This window comes from Pipistrellus kuhlii, unplaced genomic scaffold (assembly GCF_014108245.1).
Source record: "Pipistrellus kuhlii isolate mPipKuh1 unplaced genomic scaffold, mPipKuh1.p scaffold_m20_p_8, whole genome shotgun sequence".
Lineage (NCBI taxonomy): Eukaryota > Metazoa > Chordata > Mammalia > Chiroptera > Vespertilionidae > Pipistrellus > Pipistrellus kuhlii.
This window is the reverse complement of record NW_023425584.1, coordinates 57697546-57725190: the sequence shown is the minus strand read 5'-3', so window position 1 is coordinate 57725190 and position 27645 is coordinate 57697546. Positions and strand designations below refer to the sequence as shown.

General features: G+C 40.2%; 1 protein-coding gene across 8 annotated transcripts in view; it reads left to right on the top strand.

Annotated features, from left to right (window-relative positions):
* Window positions 1-27645, top strand: part of FNIP2 (folliculin interacting protein 2) — a 121305-nt gene that overhangs the window by 61647 nt on the left and 32013 nt on the right. For 4 of the 8 annotated variants that reach the window (XM_036424076.2, XM_036424075.2, XM_045576627.1 and 1 more), the window contains exons 3-13: window positions 546-698; window positions 2896-2996; window positions 3106-3177; window positions 5018-5118; window positions 5290-5379; window positions 6890-6961; window positions 18059-18188; window positions 22401-22602; window positions 22880-22968; window positions 25039-25185; window positions 25304-25473. In XM_036424076.2, the coding sequence (XP_036279969.1) occupies window positions 546-698; window positions 2896-2996; window positions 3106-3177; window positions 5018-5118; window positions 5290-5379; window positions 6890-6961; window positions 18059-18188; window positions 22401-22602; window positions 22880-22968; window positions 25039-25185; window positions 25304-25473 (1327 nt within the window). The remainder of the gene's footprint in view (window positions 1-545; window positions 699-2895; window positions 2997-3105; window positions 3178-5017; window positions 5119-5289; window positions 5380-6889; window positions 6962-18058; window positions 18189-22400; window positions 22603-22879; window positions 22969-25038; window positions 25186-25303; window positions 25474-27645) is intronic. The other 4 variants (XM_036424082.2, XM_036424077.2, XM_036424081.2 and 1 more) reach the window with 2 other exon arrangements.

Here is a 27645-nt window from a genome sequence, read left to right as displayed (position 1 = left end):
TTGGCTTCATCTTTCACAAACTCAGCCTCATGATTTTCTTTCCAATTACCTTTAAAGGAGTTTTAAAGGAGATGTGTCGTTAATTACACAAACTCAGTTTTTCCAAATTAATATTTTTGTTTTCTTAGTTCCAGTTGGAAAATATTGGAATTTGAAGCAATGTCTTTCTCATTGGTTTTTTAAATAAATTATGACTCTCTTTAATACTCAAAATCCTCTAATAACAAATACAGAGATTGGAGCTCATTGATGATTTTAAAACATGAGTTGGAAAGTAAATAATAGTTGCATTATTTAAAGAGGGTAAAATCTTAACACATAACCCATCACCTTCTGTCCAGTACTCTTCTCCAGCATTTTCCCTCCTAAATATTATAGATTCTCAGGAACCACATTTTGTCCTCAGTAAAAAAATAAAAGCTTCTGGTTTCTATGCACTTAACACACATACAGAATGTTTTAACAAAGGAGTTCCCAATGCGGACCGTGTTGAGGAAGCCCATTATGTTTAGCCACACTCACCTTGCCTGTCTCTCCTAACCCAGAAAACAGAGGATGTTCCTATTAAAACGTCAGCCAAGTGCCGTCAGGGAGGCGGCGGCAGCACCAGCAGCACCAGCAGCAGTAGCAGCATCTCCTCCTTCAGCTCTTCTGGGGGAGCCTCACAATACGTGAAGGAGCAGCTTCCCAAGTACCAGGTACCCCGTCCCTCCCATGTGGAGTACCCCAGGGTGAACTCATTTACTCTCATTTCTCCTCAGGGAGTAATGCCTGCTAGAGGGTTCCACTCCAGGAATGTGAGAATCAGTGTTACAAAATGTGCTCTCTCAAATGTTTCACAGCAATGCTGTTTTCATACAGTGGCTTTATCTCTTGATAAAACTGTGATCAAGCAGAGATAATACATACCCAGTAAGGTAGAAATATTGCCAGTGAGGTAAACCCTCTGGTTTTGCTCCCTTTGTTATTAGAAGCTGATTGTTATTAGAAGCTGATTAATACACATGCATTGTCTAGCTTTGTTATAAGAACTCTAAGGATTCTGGGAATATGCATGGGCCTTCTAAGAAAATAGCACTTGCCAGTAGAAGGGAGAAAAGAAAATCTTGGATAGGAGAAGAAAGAAAGGACAAGATATAACTTGAGTGTGAAGGACAAAGAGCTCGGAGCATTTTTATGTTAGGAGTGCATGCGTGTGTGTGTGTGTGTGTGTGTGTGTGTGTGTGTGTGTGTGTTATAAGGAAGTAGAGGCTAGGGATTAGGGTTATTGAGAAATATATTGGCTAACTAGATATAAGAAAAGTGTTATAAATATTAAATAGTAGAGATTATAATTGATGGAAGATATATCAGCTTTTTCCTTTTTGATCCATGTAAAATTTTGTTATATTGCTGGAAGAGCAAAGCCAAGGGAATAACCAGCAGCCACACATCTATAGAACTTTATTAATATCCTGGCCAGGATTTGTGCCATCTATTTGCCTTTATTTCACAGAGCTCCTTGGTCTCAGAGTATAAAATATGCCCTGGCCGGTGTGGCTCAGTTGGTTGAGCATCATCTCGTGCACCAAAAGTTAACTGATTGAGAATCACAGTTAGAATGTGGATCTTGTAACCTCTTCTTGTAGCCCAAGAAAAAGTGGATTATAAATATAGAAGTCATGGGTGGAAGCTAATAAATAATAGGAAAGCAACTGGGTTTCGGTCTGCATGTAGTGAGGAGAGGTTAGTTTTACCTGTAACCAGAGAAAAGCCTAATTAAACAAAGCTGATAGATTTATGTTTCTCATTCCTCCTCTGCAAATACATACAGGTAGATGTATATATGTGTTCATTTGTATATATGTGTGTACTTGTGAGTACCGGTATGTATGTATGCATGTGTATAATTGTCATTAAGAAAGAAAGATTGAGAAGAGGGCGTTAAGGATGACACCCATGTCTTTGCTTGGAAAAGCATACTAGCAGAGACTGTGGCTGGTGGGCTGAGTCCCAGAGAGATGGTTGTTTTATTTTAGTCAAGCTGTGCTGGGTTATATCTAGGTTTGAGCCTAGAGCTAAAGATGTGGTGTATATTCCTATATGAAGGATAATCAAAATCACAATGGAGAATGCAGAAAGTGAATAGGAGAGCCTTCAGGGAACAACCCTGTTCAAGGGATGATCTGGGGGAAAAGAGCTTTAAAGGAGTTATTAAGAGAGACATTGAAGAAAGCAAACTGGGAAATGTCCATTGGAATTGACAGGGAGTCACTAAGACAGTTTGAATAGAGGAGGCTGCCATGGATTAACAAGCAAATGAGAGTGGGCAAAGTGGAGGCAGCACAGTCGACCCTTTTGGATGACAAAGGGGACAAGAACCTTTCAGAAGCTAGAGGCATCAAATATTCAAAAAATATTTTTGTAAAACTTCACAGGTACCAAATCATCTGTTATCTTTTGGAACCTGATAAACTCTGCCTGGACCAGTTGGCATTTTTATCCAACACTGTTCATTATTTGATTAGATAATACTGAACCCTATTTCTTTTCAGGATGTGTTCTTAGTACCAAGGAAAGAGTGACCCTGTTTCATAACATAATCTTTCTACTTAGAGTTTATCAATGGAGATAATAAAAACATTTGTTTCTCATAACAAAATTAAAAATAATCTGATAAAACACTGGGATCCTTCTGAAGATATTGTGTTAAAGAAGAAATCATTGACATTAGTAATAATTTGAGAAAAATAGGCTATTATCATTAAGATCGTAGAATGATCAATTGCATTGTTGAGAAATAATTACCCACTAAACTAAGGAGGCACCCAGGGGTTAATGAATGTTATTTCTATTGCTTTGCACACCACATTGTGCCACACGCTAACTGATTTCGGTTTCTTTTGTGTGTGGCAGTACACAAGACCAGCTTCAGATGTCAACATGCTAGGGGAAATGATGTTTGGCTCGGTTGCAATGAGTTACAAGGGCTCCACCTTAAAGATACACTATATTCGGTGAGTTTGGGCCTCTTTTTCTATTGGCTGTGAGAAGTGGAATGGTGATATTGAGTCATTAATTCAAAAATGCATTTTGTTTCTCCCCCACTCCCCCAACCCGACACAGCTCTCCTCCACAACTGATGATTAGTAAAGTCTTCTCTGCTAGAATGGGCAGTTTCTGTGGGAGCACAAATAAGTAAGTATGGGATTTTGCATACTATCTCTCTTCCCCCCCTTCTCCCACCCCCCCACCCCCAATTTTCTAGGTGGCTATTTCTGGATAGAGTAATTCTTCAAGGGCCATAATGCCTTTTGAAATGAGAAGTCCACGTTAACACAGGCATCTTAAAAGTGGCCATTTTCCAATACACAGTGGAAAAGCACATGAAAAGGCTTTTTTACTTTATCTAGTGGACTTAAAAACAGATATATCTTTTGGGTTCCTCTGGTGCCCACTGTGTTCTTACTACCATCACTAAGCTTCAATACCCTAGAAAATGAACAGCAACGGGGGAAAAAGAGGAATCACATTAATGAGCCTGTGGAATTACCAGTCTTTTTATCCTTAAAAAAACTTGAAAACTTATTTGTTAGTGTGTTTGTTTGTTTGTTTGTTTAAGGAAAAAAGTACACAGAGTCTTTCCAGGCTGCTGAGGACCTGTTTGGTAGGACAGGTTGTCCATGCTTGCCATCTAATTAGCCGGTGTAGCCTCTGTGCTCGGCTGGTGCTTGGGCAGTGCAATTTTCTGATTTTCACTCAAGTTTTTTTCTTTTTCTAATTATATACTTCTTTGTAGATGAAAACTACTGAAATAGCTAACTTAGCTCTTATTTTCTGGTACATTTGTTCATCTATTTTGAACTTTGCTAGCAGGCATATTTTATATACTTTTAAAAAATAAACACTTGTTATACTTTGGTACATTTGAAAGAAAGGTTAGTTATAAATTAAAGGGGTATCATTATGAGTCAAATGAAGGCTGTTATCCTGGGAAATTAGAAGTATATTCCTTTGTAGAATTAAGGACCATTGTGTAAGTTCGCTTACTCTTCAACAAAGTAATGAACTTATTTGTTCGAGCACTTAACATTGGACTGTCATAACTTAGGCCAGTATGAGAAGTGATGTTTGTTTCTTGTGAGAGATTCTTTTTCAGACCCTTGACATTACCTGAACTCCCTGTAGTAGAATCTTGAGCTCAGATTTTCATAAAAATCACTGTGGCCTAATTATTCTGTATTATTTTCAAAATATTTATATTTATTTTACTTATTGTAAATACAATGAATTCTTAAAATCTGCTTCCGTCACATTTGTGTATGTTAGTAATCCTAAATTTTTAGATGTTGTGAACTCAAACTTTTATAGGAATCATATCAGTTTCTGTTGTATTCTCCTCCTGAGAAAAGTTGCTGAATTGCTCAATTAATTTTGTTTTGACAATTTATGTAAAATGACCTTTGAAATGAATAGTAACATCTTGAATATCAGTCACTAAAACAGAAGTTAGAAATTAATAGCAATATATGATGTGTCAGCCACTGATCAAAATTTGTAGAGTTTGGTCCTGACCTTTGTGGCTCAGTTATTGGAGTATTGTCCCATACACTGAAAAGTCTCAGGTTCGATTACCCGTCGGGGCACATACCTGGGTTGCAAGTTTGATCCCCGAGTCGGGGTGCATATGGGAGGCAACTGACCGACGTTTCTCTTTCACATCAACGTTTCTGTCTCTCTCTAATGAATTTTTAAACATTTATAGAGTTGGTATCCCATGTAATGGGAAACTATTAGGAATGTATTGTTTCGTTTTATAGGTTGGACTACCTCTAAAAAGCTTTTTCCTTTTCTTTTCCTTTTCTCTAGCAAATTCCCCTAAAGTTTATTTCACACTGGTAGATGTGAGACTATTCATTTATAAAAAAAAGTCTGGGCAACTGATAGGGTGTTTATATTTGAGTCTCTTAGAAAGCAGCTTTATTATCTCTTGTCATTTTTTCTTCTCTCTCTCCCCTTCTCCTCTCCCGGGATTTAGTTTGCAAGACAGCTTTGAATACATCAACCAAGACCCCAACTTGGGAAAGCTGAACACAAATCAGAATAATTTGGGTCCTTGTCGAACTGGAAGTAACCTAGGTAAAATCAGCCCCGTGAATGGGTTCTTTTCTTTCTAAAACGACTGTTGTGAGTGTGTGTTTTGCTTTATTTGAGTTTATTGTGCTGTGTGTTGTTTTTTGCATTATCTTGAATCCATGTTTATTTTTGTGTATACTTTGTTTGCCCTCCTCTGTGTGTTTCTGTCCCTAGGTCTGCTGCAGGCATGCAGCAGCAAGCTGCTGCAGGGGGTGGCGGAAGGAGGACCTCTCCGGCTCACCCGGAGTGCTTCTTTCTTTGCAGGTTTGTGTGGAATGCTGAGTACGATGTGACCCACACGCATATTAATAAATCCTGGGAAGGTTCCTAGAGAAAAATCCTATTTGGTACCTCTCTAGAAATCCAAGGGGCTCTTGAGATATTTGTTTCAAATGCAGCCAAGTTCATGGTGTTTTGAAAATTCCACCGGCGAACCTCTATTGTAAATGTCTTTGTTAAACCCTAGGGTAAGCTGATTTTGGTCTGAAATGAGCCCTTAGTGTTTCTAAGAGGATTACATTTCCTAATTTTTGTAGGCCTCTTCTGCTGCTATGAACCTTTCCCCTTTGCGATTGTATCGTTTATTCATGTATTCACCTGCATTCGTACCTGCACGGAGTTTCTTCAAAATTCACTCTAATAAAAGCATGGAAGACACACCTCTCTCTCTCTCTCTCTCTCTCTCTCTCTCTCTCTCTCTCTCTCAATAAAGCAGTTTAAACACAGTTTTTAGGTTCTTTCTAGGTGTAATCATCTCGGTCTCTGTGGGTAGGTAAAGGCTGAGATTTGATTGGCCTTGCTAGCTAAAGCTGTTGAATGGCTGTTGTAGTCTGGCATGATTAACAAGTGTGGGAACCTTCTTCACTAACATTAAAGGTTGTGTTTATGGCAGATGGTATTATGTTCTTCTTTGTGGCCTGAAATATGCTTAAACACTATAGTTAACTGACACCTTTCTACCTACTTAGGGTAAGGATAACATGTTTATATACTCTGTAAATTGTGAAAATAAACAGACTTCAAAAAATAGCTGGCAAGTTTATTAATCAGGCAGGGCCCTGGGTTTCAAGCTTACTGTGGCAACATGTCATCTGCTCTCTAGCTCGATAAGAATGCAGTTTGAATCAATCTGAAGCATTCCTAGAAGTCTGTAATACTTTACTGTTTTCTAAAATTCATGCCAGTACATGAGTGTTTCTAAGTAACTGCAATAGTACTGTGTATGGGTGTATATGGAAAAGAAGTGGAGGAAGAAATATTTGAAAATGAATATGTGGTTTTATCTGTCAAGAGAGTGGGTTACAAACAGAGAAACATTTTTTAAATTTATGAAATGGTTTTCAAGTATTTTTCTTTCTTGAGTTGCCTATAGTTACGACTGAAACTGATTTTAAAGCATTTTGAAAATACAGTGCTATTTAAATGCTACTCCTAATGAGGAAAACGGTTAAAACTATCTGCCTGAGAATGTTTGTACATTGTTTTAACTGCATCAGTAGTTGATTATTTAGTTTTTTAGAGATGACCATCACTCAGAAACGTTTATATGCTATAGTAGGATAGTGAAGGCAAGTACAATAGTTACTTGGTCTTATTTCTTCTTACTTTCTTCTTTTTATGCATTTAATTTTGATTTCTAATCTCCATATAAATTTATGCCAATCAGCAATAGCAGTAGCCTGTTTTGAAATTCAAAAATTATTGTACTCATTTAAAAAACAACTTCTTTCTTTGAAGAGCCCACTGACATGGTTTCCTTTTGCCTTTATCTCAGCACATAGCACTCCGGTTGACATGCCAAGCAGAGGGCAGAATGAAGACAGGGACAGTGGCATTGCTCGATCAGGTATTTTTATTTCCTTTTATTGGTTTCGTTAACAGGGTGAAGTCTTCTCACCGGTGAAGTAGTTGGGAAAACAGAAGACTGGCCTCATCTTCTGGAGTCTTTTGTTTTGTTTTGTTTTTTTCTTCACCATATTTCAAGATAGCCTCAGATATCTGAAGATCTAGCTCAGCATCTAGGAGTGATTGCTGGTTTTTTTTCTATCACCCAAACTAATATGAGACTAAATATATTTTGAGAAATTTATTTTTAGAGGGAAGCTTCCTTGAGCTGATTGTACTGGGAATTTGCTTGCTGAATATTGACTGTCAAAAGAGAGGAAAGAAAATATGTGTGGAAGTGACTTTACCCATGACTCAGGGAGGGCCTTCCAGCTGACTTGGTCACCCTTTCTTCTATCCTAGAGTCACTCCTTTTAGATCTCATCTCAGGTAACCTTTCTTTCCTTACTTTAAACCTGAACTGCTGGTAAGATCACTTGGTTTCTGCTTTAGGAGACTATTCTGTTATTATTTTTGATTTGTGCTTTCAACCTGAGGTATTATAGATTCTCTACTGGAAAAGAAAGGTAGGAACCTGAAGATCTAGAACACATGTGTCAAACACAAGGCCCGCGGGCCAAATCCGTCTTGCCAGGCCTTGCAATGTGGCCCGCACCACGCTGTCATCACTGCACTCCACTGTGTTTCCATCACAATGACAGTTTATGACTGTTCAGTAAACCATTCGGCCCGCGATTTAGGCTGGATTTTAGATTTTGGCCCCTTCTCTGACTGAGTTCGACACCCCTAATCTAGAATTTGAGAACTTGGTGATGTGTGGGGCTTTGCCATACATTATGCATGGGCCTCTACCTTCCACTGAAGACTAGGGGCATCCTGCTGGTCTCACCGTGATATGTGCCTATTCACCAGATAGGCCACCTGGTTGGTGCCTGGTGTGCTAGGACTGGATCCAGGTCTCAGATGCCTTTCCTCCTGACCTTTCCCTCATTTCTGTTTCCAGCTTTGTCACTCAAAGAGCTTGGAGGAGTCCTTGTGCTCTTTCTGTGTAACACCAGAGTCCTGCAATATACTTTGCTCCCAAGTTATTACTTTGTTACTGAATCCTGCTATTTGGTTTATATATGTCATGTAATGTAAAGTGCACATCGTTTTATTTATGGTTAAATAAAAATAGTTGAATCATCTTGATCTACTTAAACTATTTGGAATTCTTTGGCATGGGACATGTGTCTCTTTTCCCTTGTCCATTAATTAATTAATTAATATCATGGGCTCATAGATATGTATTTATACTTTGGATTATAACCCAGTTCTTCATTATTTACTTGCTCAAATTATTCCAGCTTTGGCCATGGAAGCCATGGAGCTCTCTCAGTTGGTTCCTGTGTTACTTTAACATACCCACATCAAAGTGTGTGTGTGTGTGTGTGTGTGTGTGTGTGTGTGTGTGTACTTTCTGGCACTCCCAGGTCCAGACTTGTCTTGTATATTTCCTATTCCAGTCCTAGAATCAGCTGTATCTCAATGGAGCCCTGTACATTCTTTGGAGAGTAGTATTAGATTTCAGGATTTGGACACAAGATGTACTTATTGCTACTAGAGTGTCATTTCTTATAGGCCCTTGCTACTGACAAGCAAAAAATAGGAGTTTATGCTGTGTATAGACATCTATAATTTAAAAAGTGTAGTACACTAACTAGACTGGACAAAACGAGGGCTGTGAGGGCTGAGGCAAGCCGCAGTATCAGCAAGGGCCAAGCCGCTTGCACGAATTTCGTGCATCAGGCCTTCAGTATTTATATAAACTAGAGGCACAGTGCACGAACTTCATTCATTTGTGTGTGTGTGTGTGTGTTGGGGGTGTCCCTCAGCCCAGCCTGCACCCTCTCATAGTCCAGGAGTTCTTGGGGATGTCCATCAGTTGGACATCCTTAGCGCTGCTGTGGAGGCGGAAAAGGCTCTTGCTACCCCCACTGGACTCGCCAGCCATGAGCCTGGCTTCTGGCTGAACAGCACTCCCCCTGTGGAAGTGCACTGGCCACCAGGGGCAGCCCTGCATTGAATGGGGTTGGGTGGAAAATGACTCTCTGACATCCCCCGAGGGGTTCCAGGTTAGAGAGGGCACAGGCAGGCCGAGGGACCCCACAGGTGCACAATCGGGGATGGGGAGGGATGCAGTAGGTTGGCCAGCCTGGGAGGGACTGCAGGAGGGCTCCAGGGTGTGTCCAGACTATCTCGCTTAGTAATGGTTTGGAGTGTCTGCCTCCTGGTGGTCAGTGCACGTCATAGCGAGCAGTTGAGCAACCTTTAGCATATCATTAGCGTATTATACTTTGATTGGTTGAACGGACAACCAGACACTTAGCATATTAGTCTTTTATTATACAGATATTGGTATATGTAATACTTGTATCTATAATAAGTTAAACATGAGTTTGTACTGTTATTCATAACCTATTACCATATAGATCATTCTGCCTTCTCCTCTTGCTTATTTGTAGACTCCCACTCCCACAGTGAGAAGCCTAGCTCTTACCACCTGCCATCCATTTAGTTGTTTCACTTTGGTTTGCATTTATCGCAGTGTCAGCATTGTTAACTGGTACCCTGCGGGAAACAACTTTATTAAGTGGAGTACAGTGCTTGTGTGCAATTCCTTTTCCCTTTAGTCTCACACACATCCACTCATTTCCAAAGTTACTTAGGTCAGCACCTTTGAGATATGGGAATTTTTGCAGCTATCGGTACCAGGCAAGTAGAATCTGAAATCACAGGTAACACTATTTCATCTTGCAAACAGCTTCCGGCATGCCACCAGAAATTCTGATTGCATGAGTTAACTCTAAAGAATAAGGTGTTTTTTCTCAATAGTCTAGTAAAGAAGTAACTTTAGAAAAACTTTTCTGTTGTTTGTTTGTTTGTTAAATCATTATTTATAGAGAGAAACTCATCCCAGAATAAAAAGGAATTTTAAAGGAGATTTTGAGATTTCCCATCAAAAAGACACCTGAGGTCCTTTGTCCTCGCATGGCAGTTCCTTCTGTAGACAAAGCCTTTAGCAGGCCACCACCAAAGGAATGAGTGATGGAGGAGGTTACTTCATGTGTAGTGCGCACTTATCCTGTGCATAATATGCTCTGGGAATACAAAGGGTCACATGGGTTTAAATTCTTAAAGGGATTTACTCTGTTGTTAGAGAACTAAATTATTTTGGTGGTTTTCACAGTAAGACCAATTTGATACAGTTGAAGTTAATGAAAGGAATTAGAAGGATAGCACCAATTCTTGACTAGTCAACCATCAAGCCTTATTTATTTATTTATTTATTTATTTATTTATTAAAAAACAATTTTCTAGCCCCGCTGGGTTATCATGCTGTACCAGAAATTTGGGATGTTTTTGAAGAAGAGTAAAAATATAGCACCTTCCCTCAGGAAGAGTTACATGTAAACCAAGAGTTAAAATACAGTGTGATGAATAAAGTAGTTCCTCATAGAACACTATGGGAACAAAGAGGAAGAGGAAGGGCCTTTGCCTGGGAAGTCAGAGGGTTGCCTCAGAGGAGATGAGGTATTTGAGTGACACATTATAGGTAGAACATAACTGTATCAGAGTTTAGGAAAAGAGCATTTCTGAAAATAGTCTGTGCAAGGGTGTAAATCCTTGAGTGTACACTGTTAGTGTGCTGGACTACAAGGCTGGGACCTGAGGCCATGTCAGAAGATAAGGCCGGCTATGAAGGACTGATTGGAAGGTGCCAAGCCGTGCTAAGGAATTTGGGTTTCATCTTGTTGGTCGGACAGCTAAGGATGTTACTTGGTTGGCTGTATATTTTAGATCCATGCAGCACTTCACAGACCCCCTCCAGAGAAGCTGAACCAATACAGTTATTGCTAAAATAGATCAATGATGAAGGGGTTAAGGGAATTGGACAATACGTAGATTTCCCCCCATTAACTTTATTTCGATATAATGTTCCCAAACTTATGGGGCTTCTTGCCACTGTGTGTGTATGGTGTGTGTGTGTGTGTGTGTGTGTGTGTGTGTGTGTAACTAGTATAAAATGGTTATCTAATTTAACATAAAATTTTGAAAACTAGACCATTGCTGGTTTTTTTCCTTTTCACCTCTTTTTTTGGGATAGTATTATATCATAGAAAAATATACAACTTTTTTTTTTTTTTCTGGGTTATCCCGTGGCTTTTTGTAATAACAAAATCTTGATTTTGATTTATCCTTAATGCATTTTACTCATAATTTCTCCAGTGCCTCTTAGTATAGTTTGTAACACACACAGATTAGAAAATACAGGAGTGTCCAACTCATTTACAGCCTCAACTAGTTAGATAGACTTTTTTTTTTTTAAAGAGGCGTCAGTAAAGGAATAAACTAAATAATAAGCTCACAGTGTTTTTTACATTGTAATATTAGCACTTTACTTAAAGGTCTTTGCCTTACTCCCTGAATCTTTGGAATGTATTAATAAAGTCAAATGAAAAATACATACATATATATTTTTCAGAATTTAGTATTCATTAACTTTTATTTACAAGTTTGAGAACCATTTTTCTGGTGTCATTGTGGAAGATGAGATATAGAAGTGGGAGACAAGATGAAATATTTTTGCTTACCAAAAGGTTGGAAGCATCCTAAGTGTACATCACTGGGGGTTGGTTCCATGGCATACTTCCTAGTAAGGGAATACCATGTGGCAGTTAAAGGGATTGAAGCAGCTTGGCAGGCCTTGGAATAAGAAAGTTCTCTTAGGGGATAGCAACAGTGTGTTACAGTAAACTCTCATTTATGTTAAAAAAAAAAAAGGCATATATCTATCTCTCCACATAAAGATAGATAATTATGCAAATAGGCTGTCTCTGAGAGGGATACTGCTGGGATAGGTATGGGGGGGAAATGCATCATTGTATCTTCTTTTGGATATTTTGAATGCATCCTCTGTGCATATATAAATAAAAAGGAGGAATGATTTTTAAGAGGTTCTTTTAGTGGCTGCCATTAGAAATATTTCAAGTAAAGTCTTAGAAGAGGGATGGATTTCAGCCATCCAGGAGGTAATATTGGCAGGACTGGGTGACTGATGGGACACACAGGAGATGGGGCAGGAGGGAGGAACCAAAGGTGACGCTCCAGTTCCTAACTTGGGAAAAGAAGCAACTTGGGGTGATGGCTTTAACCAGTTTAGGCAAAGCAGGAGACAGATACTGAGATCAGTTTTATTGGAAGTGTCTATAAGTTGTCCAGCTCTGGGTAGTCAGCTGTAATTTAGAAATAGGAAGCTGGCTCTAAAGAGATGAGTTGGAAAAAAAAAAAAAAAAAAAAAAAAAAAAAAAAAAAAAGAGATGAGTTGGAGTTGGAGCAGAAACTAAAATTTGGAAATCTTGGGTGCTTGAGTAGAGTAAGGTTCAGAGGGCCGGGATTGAGTCTGCAGTCCCTGAGCCTTGTTAGTCTACCACCTTAATAACACATTTACCTTCTCTTCCTCACCAAAATATCCACCTCACCGACAAGAAAAACAATTCCCCCACTCTCTGTGCAACTTCATTTCCTCTGTTCTTCAGAGCAGTAAAATAAAATGAAGATCAGTATGAGGAAAACTTCTAGTATGTACTTTGAAACATTTTTATTTAGGCGTTTTAAAATGAACCATTATATGTTTAAAGAGGCCATGCGTTTGGGCCGCTGTGCAGATACAGGATGGAGCCCACACCCAGAATGTGGTTTGGATGTCAAGACTGATGACACCACATACACACCAAGAGGGTGTGAGGTTTATTACCACAGTCTGGGGTTTTCTGCTGAGAGCAGGGTGGCTTCTCAAGCTGGTCAGAAAATGACTTGCAGGAAAGGGAAAGGAGATTGCTTAGGGGTGGGGTTATGGTGGTTAGGGGGTAGGTCTAGGGTGAGGGGTCCTGCACATGGTGTGAACTTCCTCCTGGCTCCAAAGGAGGAACATCCAGGCTTTCTCATCAGCTTCCCCAGATACGGGGGTTGGGGGAGAGGAAGGAGAGGAAGTAAAAGGAGGGATAGTGTAAAGCTTAAAAGCTATCAGCAGTCAAACATCCAATAGTGGAGTCCAACACTTTATTACCACATGGGTCACCATTATATAATGCAAAACGTCATCCCATTTGTGCCTGATACAGTGCTTTGTAGAGAGTTGCAGGAGACCAAGACTATACTGTTCCTGTTTGTTGTCTGTGTGTGAGAAGGGCCATGGCACCCTGTTGACCTTGCGTGTATCCATCATGGGAAACGGCTTGAACTGCCATTTATCAGTCTTGGCGGCATAACTTATGCTCCTACCCACAGCTCTCCGCACGAGAATAGGAGAATGGGAGCCCTAAGGAGCTGCTGGGAGGTCATCTCCCACTCCTTTTTCCATCTCTCCTGGGCAGTTCACCTGAGACAGTTCCTCATCACCTCCAGATTCTGATGAGATGTGCAGCTTCCTGCCCAGGCACCTGGAGCCTGCAGGACATAAAGCTGGCTCCCCAGCAGCAGGGGGAGGGGGAGCCTCACAGCTTGTGTGGCAGGCATCTGACACCTTTTGTGTCGGTGTTGTCCTTTTTTTGGTTTGTGGGAAAAGGATCAGTGGAAACTGGCACCTTTGGCTTATTCTGCTCACTGTCTTTGTCTCTAACACACTATCCAAATCTAAAAAAGTCTTGTATCTTTACTGTCACCTCTTTACCATCTTGTATCTTTACGGTCACCTCTTTCTCTTCAGTGTGTGGACTTGGCAATCTGCACTGATACTTGGGCAGAACTCAGTTTCTTCATTTCTTCAGATTTCTCATATTTCAAGGCAGATCTTTGATATTCTACTGGAATGGATATTTTATTTCTTCAGTCTTACAGTTTGTGGAAAACTAAAGCTCTTTAGCTTTAGCTTTTCTTTTATAGGTTTGCCACTATGATTTCAAAATACCTTATTTTAAAAAATAGGCTTTATATTTGTAGAGTAGTTTTAGTTTCACAGCAAAACTGAGTGGAAGGTACAGAGATTTCTCCACCTCTGCCCCATGCATAGCCTCCCCTATTATCAAATCACCCACCAGAATGGTACATTTTTCAGGACTAAGTGGATGCTAGTTGAAGAGTTCTCCTCAGACAGGAGGGTAGGGGGGGAAAAAAGCACAAATTTTTAAATAGGAAGCTAACCAGGTACACAGTGTTAACAGTAATCTGGTGATGGGATTTTGGCTAATTTTTATTTTCTGATTAGCGCACAAAACTGCAAAAGTCTTTGTAATCCATGTATGTATTATCATTTTTTTCTAATTATAAACGGATTCTACAAGGAAAAGTATATTGAAAATATTAAGGAGCTTTACACAAAGCACATTTAAAACTTAAATTGAGCCTAGGGATAATTTATAAGTCTCATATTTTATTATTGAGGCGCCAATCGGAAAATTTGTTTACACAGCTCACAGAGCTAATTGGGGGCACGCCCCCTACTGACCTCCTGTGTAAAAACTCTCTAGTATCCAGTAAATGCCAGGCCCCATAGCAAAAGGAGTTTGCATCAACTGGGCAGAGCCTGTGTAGCTCTGTGTTTTGTTTTTTTGTGTGTGTGTTTTTTTTTAATTCCCTACCCTAGGATATGTTTTTATTGATTTGAGAAAGAGAGAGGAAAGGAGAGAGACACAGAGAGAGAAATATAAATGTAAGAGGGAGTAACATTGATCAGTTGCCTCCCATACGTACCCCAACGAGGGATTGAACCCTTACCTTTTGATGCATGAGACGACACTCCCACCAGCTGAGCCACCTGGCAGTGCACAGCTCTGTTTTTATCAAGCTCCTCAGGTGAACAGGCTGCACAGCAGAGCACAGGCATTGTATTGCACTGCACTGCCTTTCAGACTGAGCCTCGCCAACCATCAAATTCACTAAATGTTGATTGGATAGCTGGATCCACTCTTTTCTCATGAAAAATGGCAGTAGTTTGTGGGCCAAAATTAGGCCTGGTTTTGTATCTGAAAGTTGTAACTTTATTGTTTCTTAGAGTGTCTGATTGATATAAACCACAGTACTTTTCCATAAAAATCTTATTGAATAATCCTATATAATAATAGAGGGATATGCAAATTGTCCAGGATGCTGTAATATCACGATGCTCAGCAGGCAGCAAGCACAGCAGGTGTGGGTGGGCAGGACCTTGCAGCATCAGAGACAGGGTTAGGGTCGCAGCGGGGGTTAGGCAGGCATGTGCAGAGGTGGTAAGGAGTGAGGGGTCCTTGGACTGCATGAGGGATGTCTGTCTGCCAACAGGTAGACATCCCCCGAGGGGTCCCAGATTGCGAGAGAGCTCAGGCCTGGCTGAGACACACACACACACACACACACACACACACACACACCACACAGCGCATGATTTTTGTGCACTGGGCCTCTAGTATAAAGGTATTTTTGATGAGGAAATGCTGGATAGCTCTAAGTCAGCACTTTAGCTTAATATTTCATTTGTATGCCATAAACATTCTTAGTTAGCATTTTTTTAATGAGAAAAGGAATAGTCTCTTCTATTTTCATTTTTTTTTTGCCTTTCCTTTTCATGTCTTTATTTACAAATCCTAGTTCCTTTTCATAATTATCTAATCAGCATTAATAACAATTTAGTACTCCAAAATGTCTTAACTAGTCCACCTTTTTCATGAATCATCAAAGAGTGAATAGCTAACATTCATTATGTGGGACTCTGGGCTAAATGTTTTAAATGGATTGATTTAATTCTCACAGGAACCTTAGGAAATAGATCAGTGTTTTTCAAACTTTTTTTTTTTTTGTCTGTAACATATGCAAATGCATTTCACATTATGATCCAGTAACAAGCATCTTTATAAATAACAAACAAAAGTATCATTAATTAATCATCAATTAATACTAACACTGCTCTAAACTATTTTTAAATGTTGGTTTCAATCCACTAAACAATTCACAACACACTAGCAGATTGCGGCTCTAAAGAAAAATACTAAGATGTGGTACTATATTGTCTCCATTTTACAGATGAGAAAGCTGAAAGGTTAAGTAACCTATCCACGTATCACAGCTGCTGAGTGGCAGAGCTGGGATTTGAACTAGGAGCTTGGGCTCTTAGTTTACTAATTTCCAGAGTAAATTGTATTGCTATGTATATCACAGCAGTCTTGCTTCTGGGCAGGGATAAAAATGTTTGTAAAACAAGTACTACCCCTCAACTGTTCTCCACCTGCCAACAGAAGTGTATTTGCTCAGCGGAAGACAGGTGACCTTGAATATTTGGGAGTAGGGAATGAGGACCTTCTGGATTTTATAGGAGACTTTGAGAATGTGGGAGGTAGGGCAGAAATTTCTAATTGGAAATTTTTTTTTATTAAGTAATTTTGTGTGTCTTTGAGGAAAAAACTCTATTTTATCTCATTTCAAAATTCTCAGTAAAATTACTAACTCAGTGATATTTGAAATGTGTATTTGATTTTGGAGATTTATGTCCAGGCTTAAGTCAAGGCTGAAGCCAGATTTGAACAGAGGCCACCTGCTGGAGTCAGCCACATCTGGGTATCACTTTAGTCCAGAAGTGCTGTGTATGTAGTAAACATTTATTTATTCAGTGTCTGTTGTATTCAGGGCACTGTCCTGGCACACAACGCATCTCATAGGTCTCTGCTGTGGGCAAAAGCTTGAGTTGTAGCCTGGAAAGCTCATTGGTATTCTTCTAGACTTGAAGCTTCATGCAGGCCGATACATTGTGTGTCTTATCCACCACTGTATCCTGTACCTAGCACAACACCTGACACATGATAGACACTCAGTATTAGCTTACTGAATATTGACTAATAGCCTGGTAACTCCTGTAGTATTAATATTTAAGAACTCAGGTCAGAGAGCCAGGTTATTCCCATCTGTCTGTAAAGCATAAATAAAAATATAATAGTCATTTGGAGATACTGCCTGTCAAGTAATATCAGTGAGCATAGTCCACTATGATTACTGAAGTCAGTTTCCTTTGCCGTATGGTTTACTTCTGAAAATGTTGTCTAGCCATCTGTAACATCCCATTTCCTTTTCCACTGACTAACATTTCAGTATGTAATTCCTTAGCCCTAGGGAAATAAAAGGGGACAGTTCATCTCCTTTCATTCTTCTAAACTAGGGGTATCGAACTCAATCAGAGAAGGGGCCAAAATCTAAAATCCAGCCTAAATCGAGGGCCGAATGGTTTACTGAACAGTCATAAACTGTCATTGTGATGGAAACGCAGCGGAGTGCAGTGATGACAGCGCGGTGCGGGCCACATTGCAAGGCCTGGCGGGACGGATTTGGCCCACGGGCCTTGTGTTTGACACATGTGTTCTAAACCATTAGACACTTCCGAGCCACTGTGATTTGAAAGAAACCCTTTGCCTACCTGAGATGGACCAGTCCCTCTCTGCCTGTTAGAGAAGTCTGGGCCAGCATGCCAGCTCATACTTACTGCACGCCCAAGTGCAGGCATCTAGTATTATGTATCAGGAGGAAGCAGAGAAAGGCTCAGAGGCAAATAGGCAATCCAAGCAGAAAATGGATTTAAGATTAGAGACTGGAGGGGGAGGGAAGGCGGGATAAATATCGTGTATTTGGTGATGGGGAGCAGGAGAGGAGATATTATGTGGAGCCTATATTTCAAATATTCATGGAGCAAATACTCACTTGCCTAAATTTACTTACACCTGTGTAAGTAAGCATTGTGCAAATATTTCATTGGTTACCAGGTGGCAATATAATCAGTTACAGTCTGTGGACCATTTTATGAGCAATATGCACTCTGCACTCTAATTGAATGAGTAATAATTACTTTGCATTAGTAATCTGGGGCCAGGTAATTGATGCACTTGCTAGGTTTATAATCCCTATTTCACTTTGTTTGTTTTTCTTTTTAAAGGGTGTTTTCTTTGCTGTATATAGTCTTAATAAGGGAGAAGGTATGTCTCCCCCTCCTGGCTATGACTGGTAGAACCTAAAAATTTAGGTTATTTGCATATATCTTTTTAATGTAGCTACATAGTATTCATTTACCTCAACTTTCAACTTTTAACTTTCCTGCCTACAGCCTCCCTAAGCAGCCTTTTGATTACACCGTTCCCATCTCCAAGCTCCTCTGCGTCCTCTTCTAGCAGCTACCAGCGCCGCTGGCTTCGAAGTCAGACAACAAGTTTGGAAAATGGCATCATTCCAAGGAGGTGAGCTGCAAGTGTCCTCTTGCTGAGAAGGGACTGGTGTAGGCAGCTTGGTGGGACTGGCAGGACACTGAAGTCACCTATTGTCAAGGGAACAAGAGAGCTGATACTTTCTGATGAGCTTCAGTTTAGCCTGAGAGTTTACAAGTTAGAAGTTTTCTGGAAAGAACAAATAAAAAGAACAACAACAACAACAAAAATCTCCTGTTTAGAAAACACTGGGAAATATCTAGATGGTTGTGTCGTGTATAAACTTTGTATTTTGTTCATTTAAAATGAGTATGCTCTATGTTTTCATTGGCTTCCTTCCAAATGTAGCTCTTGTACATTAGGAGGGTGGAATAAATCTCTTCCTTGGGTTATGGTGACACCAGTGTGAAAATACATGAACTCAAAGATTGTGACATACTCTCCCTATAAAACTTAAATTCTTAAACTAAGCAGTCATGAATTAGATTATGAATAGAGGTGGCATCAATCTATTTTCTGCCTTCATTTCAGTTGATTTTTATTATTTTTTAGTTACCAGTGTACATTCAGTATTGTTTTACAATAGAGGCCCGGTGCACGAAATTTGTGCACGGGATGGAGGGGGGGTCCCTCAGCCCAGCCTGCACCCTCTCCAATCTGGGACCCGTTGAGGGATGTCCAACTGCCTGTTTAGGCCCGGTCCCAGTAGGATCATCCCTCTCACAATCCAGGACTGCTGGCTACCAAGTGCTTGCCTGCCTGCCTTCCTGTTTGCCCCTAACCGATTCTGCCGGCCAGCCTGATCACACCCTAATCACTCCCCTGCCAGCCTGATTGATGCCTAACTGCTCCCCTGCCTCACCCTTTAGGTGCATAGGATGATGCTCTAACCAACTGAGCCTCAATCTTTACATTTACTTTCTGTTTCTATACCTGTGGGTATTTCATTTATAATGTTGCAGCAGTTTTCAAAACCAGAAATTATAAACTCTTTGAAGAATTTTGATAACTTCCTGGTGTGCTACATTGTGGTGTCCACTCTAGGCTCTTACTTGGTGATTATTTACTATTCTGGGGCTCAGGACAGAGAGTTAAATATTTATGCAGAGTTCATGGGGATGGGACCCTGATGATGATGGACAAGCTGCCCTCCCACCATGGGTCACTGCCCTGCCTAAGTCCTTCCTCTCGCCCATGTTCGTGACCATTACTGCTGCTGCTGCTGCTGCTGCTGCTGCAACCGTCACAGCCACCAAGCTAGGCCCAGGTCTCAGCCTTGCCACGTTGGGGCTTTGTGGCACCCTGTGCATGTGTGCCTGACCACCAGGCCAGTTACTCATGGTCTGGGTTGCATGCCGTGGGGTTTGAGCCTACCACACACTCTGCAGTCTGGTATCTTTACTGCTCACACACATGCGCCATTGTCCCATCAGACTTCACTTACAGACTCAGTAATAAAATCATTAAGAATCCAGGACAGCAACTGCAGAACATTAGACCAAACCTAATGTCCTTCTGAGAGCAGGCAGGGCTCCATGTGACCAGGATGCATGCCTGTGGAGCTGGCCTGGACCCAGTACTATTAATACTGGGCCTGTAAGTGCGGTAGATATTTTGTATCGATCCTGTGAAGATCCTTTCATTTAAAGGATGTTGCAGTTGATTGCTCCCTTTGGCAGGTTGGTGGGTGGGAAAATTAGTGTCTTGTGCTAGAAAGAAGAACAGTGGGTACCAAAAATATGATTGTCTCTGGCTTTGAGAGAAAACTCCCAGTAGTCAAACCTTTCTTCCTAAGAGAGTTAAAGATAGTCAGTGAGGATATTCACAATCCTTAACTGGTAGTTCAGTATAAGTTCAAAGCTGACATAAACAATTACACTAAGCAATCTTGATATCTAGTAGAGATCACTGAGATGCACTTAAATAATCACAGTTTGGCATTGTTTATGAGCTTGAAGTACTCAGAGTGTTGGTAAATACTTATGTCAACAGAATTCCTTTTGAGTTTTTTATAAGGAGAGAAATGAAGTGGGCAGCAGTAATCTTTGCTTGACCCAAAATTCTAATGTCTGATGTGATTACTCCCAGGTTTTCCCCTCAGAGCTCCTTGGCATGATGCATCTGATGACACGAACACCAGCAGATGGATCAGGTTGGGGTGGAGTCCCTGGTCATTTCCAGTGTCCAAGAAATGAATCTAAACTAGAAGACAGAAACCCTGGGTTCTAATCTAATATTGTCACTAAGAGGTTTTCTGTTCCTAAAGCAAGTTGATTAATCACTTTGCCTCAGTTTCCACATTAGCAGAAATGTCTATGGTACCTCACCTGTAGGTGACTGATGGCAAAGATAAGATAAATTATTTGGGCGCATACCTGAGTTTTAAAAAACATTCAGAAACATCTTTTCTTTGTGGGATAATTTAAAAAATATAATTACAATACCACATAACCTGATTTATTCCTGTTTGGTTGATCCAAGACTACAGAATGAAGCTCAGTTGCTTTAGAATTCCTTGTAGAGATGCGTCAAGCAAGTAAGGCCTACCCCACACTATGATAGCTATGAAAGTTTCTCAGAAATTCAGTAGGGGGCGCTCTCTGCTATGTTGAAGTGGAATAGTTATTGTTTACATGGTAAAGATGAAGACTGCATACATCTGCATGGGGTTCAGTGTTTATTGCAATTTGATTATTAAGACCACATTGTCTGAAGATGAATGGGCTGATGTGGTCATTTTGCTTTTGAATAAGAAGGGAAATAGGAGATTGACAAAAAGGGTTGCAAGGAAGTATTGGTATCCAACAAGCTCAGTATTTTCTGTTCAGAGTAGAAATAAACTGATGTAGGGAAACAAATTATTGTACAGGTACTTTTGAAAAGAAGGAGCGTTGTATGAAATTAAGTAAAATTCTAAGAGCCTCAAGAATTTTTTTCTGGTAAGCAGATGATTAGGATCTAGGAGTTTCTCAGAGAAAACAGGTGATGGTTTAACATAATGTGTCACATTTACAACAGCCTCTGGAGACCATGTCCTTACAGAGACATGTCTGTTAGTGAGAGCCTTTACTGACTTATCGACCACACCCACATCTCTGGGATCCTGCGTGAAGTCGAGAAAAACAATAGCCTCTCTCTCTGAGGTTAGAACAAAATATCTATCTCCTTTCCTTTAAAAATAAAGTAGCGTTCCTGACCATACAACTTTTGATGTATGTGTGTACTTTAAAATGTGGGTATGCTTGAAATCACATGCACATTATAGATTGAGTATAGCACAAAATGAGAATTTAAAGACCAAGAGTAGGAGGCTAACTGCCTCAGTCCTGCAAAGCGTAATTGTTGTATTGTAATCTGTAGTAAAGAAAAAGGAGGAAATGGTATCCTTCCATATTTGGCAGAGATACGAGTCTAAATGGTGGAGTCAGTGAGTAAGAGAAAACTTATTGCACAACTACCATGTGCCGGGCTAGGGGCTTTCCTTTGCAATGTTATGTCATTGGCTTTGATTTCTTTGTAGATAAAACAAATAAACTTTTTTTCTCTCTCTTGCTGATCATAGCTATTTGGCAGTTGTGCTGATTTTCCAGAATAGTTAAATAAGAGACATGGTTGACCCATATTTGAATATATATTCAGGATTTATTGGATACATTATTCTCTTGTCATAGAAGTAGAGTCTCTCAAAAGATGTTAAGTTTTTGAGAACCTGACTATTCCAGAAGAGAGGTGGATCTCTCTGTTTGGGGATTTCCGAGGGAGCTAAGTCAGCCATAGGGCTCAATTGAGCATTTACAGGAGTAACTTCATCTAATTCAAACAGCCTGGAAAGTGAGCCTCCACTACCAGCAAATATCTAAATATGACCCTTGGTTACATAGAATCCCACATGGGATCATTTCTCTTCCCACACTCTTACCTGTTGATGCCTGTCAACCAGAACAAAGGGCCCATGTTTTGAGTGAACAGACATTTCACACCCCTTCCACCAGGAGAAAAGTACTAAGGATCTAGCAAGAGGGCATTTGAAATTATTTTCAGTTTATTTTCATGTTCAAATAGTATTAGGTTGTAAGCTATATTTTCATGACAGAGAATTACCGAAGAGAATGTATTAGAGGTAGATCAAATCCTGGTTAAGACTCTGAGTGTTCTGGATTAGCCACCTGAATGTCATCCTCTGACATCAGAGTTTATCTTGAGTCTGATGCACTGATGCGACTCATCAAACTTACTTTTCTGCAGGTCAACTGATGAGACATTCAGCTTGGCTGAGGAAACCTGCAGCTCTAATCCGGCCATCGTGCGGAGGAAGAAAATCGCCATAAGCATCATCTTTTCCCTGTGTGAGAAAGAGGAGGCCCAAAGGGATTTCCAGGACTTCTTTTTTTCTCACTTCCCCCTGTTTGAGTCTCACATGAACAGGTTGAAGAGTGCAATTGAAAAGGTAATGAGAATGTAATCTTACTCAAATAGAGAAGGGATTATGAGTCTTTAAAGACTCTTTTTCAGATATCAGATCACTTTCCTAGAGAATGTAAATCATTGATATTACATGTCAGATAACACATGGCTTTAGGAGAGGAAATGACTGCCTCCTGATGACTTCAGGCATCACTACCTTGAGTGTTTTGATTGATATCTTTTATTAATAAAGCCTAGTAAATAGTTATACAGGGTTATCTTTGCCAGAGGCTAATCTGGTGTGTTTCTCTTCAATGAAGGCCATGATCTCCTGTAGGAAGATAGCAGAATCAAGTCTTCGAGTCCAGTTTTATGTCAGCCGTCTGATGGAAGCTCTGGGAGAATTCAGGTAAATTCACAGTTTGTCATTCTAACAAATTTGGGAGTAGCAGTGGCAGCCATGGATGTAGGGAGAAGTACTGTAGAGACCATGACTTGGAAGAATTGGGAGCTGGCAGTTTTTAGTCACTTTAGTAGCTCCTTTAAAATGGAAATTAAGGTCAAAGGAGCAAAATATTTAAGTCGCCCAGCACCAAATAATCCTTACTACTGCCGACAGACAGTCTTTGATGTTGTTTATTAACAGGGTGAATGGATGAAACTAATATTCCTGTGTCTTTTTTAAGCCTGCTCCTTATTTCATGTCATCCTCACAAAAGCCCTTACAGTAGGCACTATTACCCTATTTTACAGATGTGGAAATTTGAGTTCAAGGATCTTGTCCAAAGCATAGATGGAGAGGGTATCTATGTTAGGGAGATTTACATTCTCACTGGCCAGGGTAGGCCTGGTTTATACCCAGTCCTCCCACATGTCTAGTTTAGGCATGAATGTACAATATATGATTATATTATAGTGCGCTTTCATTGTTAGTTTCTAATTGATGATCTTTGTACTCTGAACACTAATTTTCTAGAGTCCTTGTCCCTAATGTCTGGGTGGAAAGGTAACCTGTTTTGGATAGCATGAGGGATTCTGCTGAGTTGGGATTGTCACACCATTTCTTAGAGCCAACGTCTCGGAGGGGAATGGCATCCCATTCTAAGGCAGTAAGGAGTTAATGAATCAATATTGCTCTGTAGCTGAGGGACAAAGAAGTTTAAAGTTCTTATTGTTAGAAGATTTTTTGTGATGCTCAAGGTATATGCTGGTGGACCCTATACTCCTTAGAGCAAAATTCTAGTCTTTTTTAAGTCCTGGGTTATATATAAAGTACTTAAGTCATGTTAGTCATTATCTGGTGATTGTTAAGACCTAGCCACCGATGTCAGAAATAGGTAGTGTGAAGTTGTGCTTTTTGCTGGCAGTCTGATGATTAGTAAACCTATTGTTTACGAGGATAGATCTGAAGTTGATTGTTGCTCTGCTGTGGTTGCAAGAAGCTGGCCTGTGCTTGAGAGTCTGGCTGCTAGTTTAATGAGAGGATCGATTTTTTCAGAGGTCAAGAATGTGAAAGTATAGAACCAGAAAGTTTCACTTACAATGTCCATAGAGAGGTCTTGTTCTTACTTCAACAGCCTATCCCTCCAGAAATGGGACAAAATAATGTGTTAGTAGTACTTGGAGACCGTAGGTTTAGTAAATGAATCCCAGTTCCACATGACAGTAACTTGTCATTGCTACCTAACTTGGCAAATGCTCTGTTTTTTTGCCAAGGTGGAATTCTGTTGTGTTTCAATTCCTTTATGCACACAGCCTAGAAAATCAAGTCAGAATATGTTGTAGCTATTTTGATTTGGGAAGAATGGATGTGCTTTGCAGCTAGTCAACTTTGCCATTGTGCAAAAGCTGCAATATGTAAATGACTATACAGATGGTCTAATTAGCATATTAGCTCTTTATTATATAGGATTATTCAAAATAACATTTGTTAGTTTTGTATATTCCAGCATGTAAAAGCTGCTCAGATCAAACCCAGTGTCCATGAACAGGTGACTTAACATCTCTGACTCAGTCTCTTCATCTATAAAACAGGGCAAAAATAGTTGCTGATTGCTATGGGAATTCAGTTAGTTATATATAAAGCACTTTTGTTACTGCTGAAAATAACTGTGTTCCAATAAAACTTTATTTACAAAAAAGGAGACAGTCAGATTTGGCCTGTGGGTCATAATTTGATGACCCTGATTTTATATTCTGCATGAGTCCCTTGAGTCCTACATAGATTCAGATTATTGTTATGTCCTTTATTCCTTTACATAAAGACTAGAGGCCCAAGGCACGGAATTCGTGCAAGGGGCTTGGCCCTCGAAGCCCCGGCCAGCCCTCACAGCACCTCGCAGACCTGGCTGGCCTTCGCAGCCCCGGCTTCATCTGGAAGGTCACCCAGACGGTCTAATTAGCATATTAGCTCTTTATTATGTAGGATTATTCAGAATAATATTTGTGACAGTTTTGTATATCCCTTCTCTTTTCATAGAGGGACTATCTGGAACTTATATTCTGTTCCAAGGATAGCGGAACCTGTATGGCTCACCATGATGTCCAGCACTTTGGAAAAAAACCAGCTCTGCCAGCGTTTTCTCAAGGAGTTCACGCTCCTGATTGAACAGATCAACAAAAACCAGTAAGCTTCAGCTCTCTGGAATGTGATGTGCATATTCCGTGGCCAATGTATGTTCTGTAGATGACGTGCCTCTTCCTGCGTTGATTCATCTGGCTGTATTTTCTTCTGTTTCTCGAAGGTTTTTTGCTGCCTTACTGACTGCAGTGTTAACCTACCACCTGGCCTGGGTACCAACTGTCATGCCTGTTGATCACCCTCCCATTAAAGCCTTCTCAGAGAAACGCACCTCTCAGTCGGTGAACACGCTGGCCAAAACACATCCCTATAATCCTCTGTGGGCACAGCTGGGTGAGTACCTGATTTGATTATTCAGAGACTTTATGGGACAGAATAGTGAAAATACTAGAATTTTTATTGATATTAACTCCAGTGATACAGGAAATAGGAGATTGACCCACAGATTTCTAATTGTCATGCTACCAGCTTCCTCACCATTCCCTGCTAGCAGCTTTGTTCTACTCTTTTAAAGATCTGTAGGTAATTTTGTTCTCCCAGAACACACAGCAAATCACCCTAGAGTAGGGGTGTCGAACTCAATCAGAGAAGGGGCCAAAATCTAAAATCCAGCCTAAATCGCGGGCCGAATGGTTTACTGAACAGTCATAAACTGTCATTGTGATGGAAACGCTGCGGAGTGCAGTGATGACAGCGCGGTGCGGGCCACATTGCAAGGCCTGGCGGGACGGATTTGGCCCACGGGCCTTGTGTTTGACACATGTGCCCTAGAGCACGGTCTCTTAACCTTGGCATTATGGGCCTTCTTTGTTAGGGCTGGAGGAGCTCTGTTGTGTATTGTAGGAGGTTTAGAAACATCACTACCTTTTGATCATTAGCCGCCATTGAAAAACCCCCTTTCCTTCCAAAGCTCTGATAATAAACAATTTCTCCAGACATTGCTGAGTGTCCCCATGGTATCGGGGAGAAGACACCCCCTGGCCGAGAACCACTGCCCCAGAAGATGGGCTTGATAAGACAAAAAAGAAAGTAGTACATATAGTTGTACCATCTTTTAAATTTCAGCATAAGGCAGAAACCTTATCTTTTCCTACACGGCGTCCTTGAATTAGTTGGTGGCATTATTTCCTCAAAGCTTAGTGCTGACGCATGGTATAAGAATCTTAATGTTCTGGCAGAGTTGGGTACAGAGTTTGGGACTTATGAGACCAATTTTGCATATTTCGGATTCATATGGAGGAGAGCTATACTATAGAACCGCTCTTTTATCAAATGTAGAGAGTGACAAGTAAAATTTGCAATTCTCTCTCTCCCAGGCCCTGTGCTAGATGCCAGAGATATGGGGCTGAATAACATGCTCTGCTTAGCCTCCAGAAACTAGCTGTCTAACCGAGGAGGCAGATTTGTATTCAGATGATTTCAGGATGCTCTGAGTAGTCCTTGATTGGGGGTGTGCAGAACAGATGCAAGAGAGAAACTGTGAAGTGTACTAGTAAAGGCTAAGAGCATGAGTGCTGAGCCAGAACTGCTTAGATCAAACCCAGTGTCCATGGGCAGGTGACTTAAACTCTCTGACTTAGTCTCTTCATCTGTAAAATAGGGCAAAATAGTTGCTAATTGCTGTGGGAATTCAATTAGTTATATATAAAGCTCCTTCGTTAACACTGAAAATAATATTGATGAGAGTTGTCACTGTGAGCCAAGCACTGTTTTAAGTGCTTTTTACACATATTATTAATTAGATTCTCATTCAAATCTATTACTATTGCCCTCACTTTATAGGTAATAAAGATGTCTTGCTCTTGTGCCCTGGATCATGAGATGTGAATACCTATCTCACCGTTAGGGAGATAATAGGTGCATGTTAAATGAATTAATAAAAAATTTATTAATTCATAAAGAATTTAAGGATGTTAAAATGGATTTAATACAAGCAATCAGTACTGAGTTCACAAAAGTATTCGGAGTGTGCCTAACTCACTCTGGGTCATCTGATTCTTCCTAGGGAAGGCAGAGCATTATTTACTGTTCTTGTTACTGAAGAAAGGTAGTATTATCAACTGGTCACTATGAAGAGAAGAGGGCTGGATGTTAAGGAAACATGATTACATACTGCCAAGTCACCCATTTAAAAACAATGCTAATTAAGTAGTATGCATCTAATTAGATAAATGTATTTATAATTAGACATGCTTCTCATTTGAAATTTAATTAATTGTGAGCCATTAATTCCCTTTGTTCAACTTAACAAGGCAAAGTCCCTTCCTGTGGGCTCACAGTCCTTTCCGAGGAGAGCGCGTATAATTGAACCTCCCATGCTCCCTTCCCCCTAACAGTGCAGCAGTGTCTGGCTGTTGACAGAATGGTGTGAGGAAGGCATAAGGCCCTGGTGCAGAGTCACACCACAGCTTTATAAAGTCAAGTGTAAATAATGGTTAGGTTTCTATTATAAAAAATCAAGAGGCTTTAATAATTTGATAGGGAAAGATGCTTATTTCTAATTAT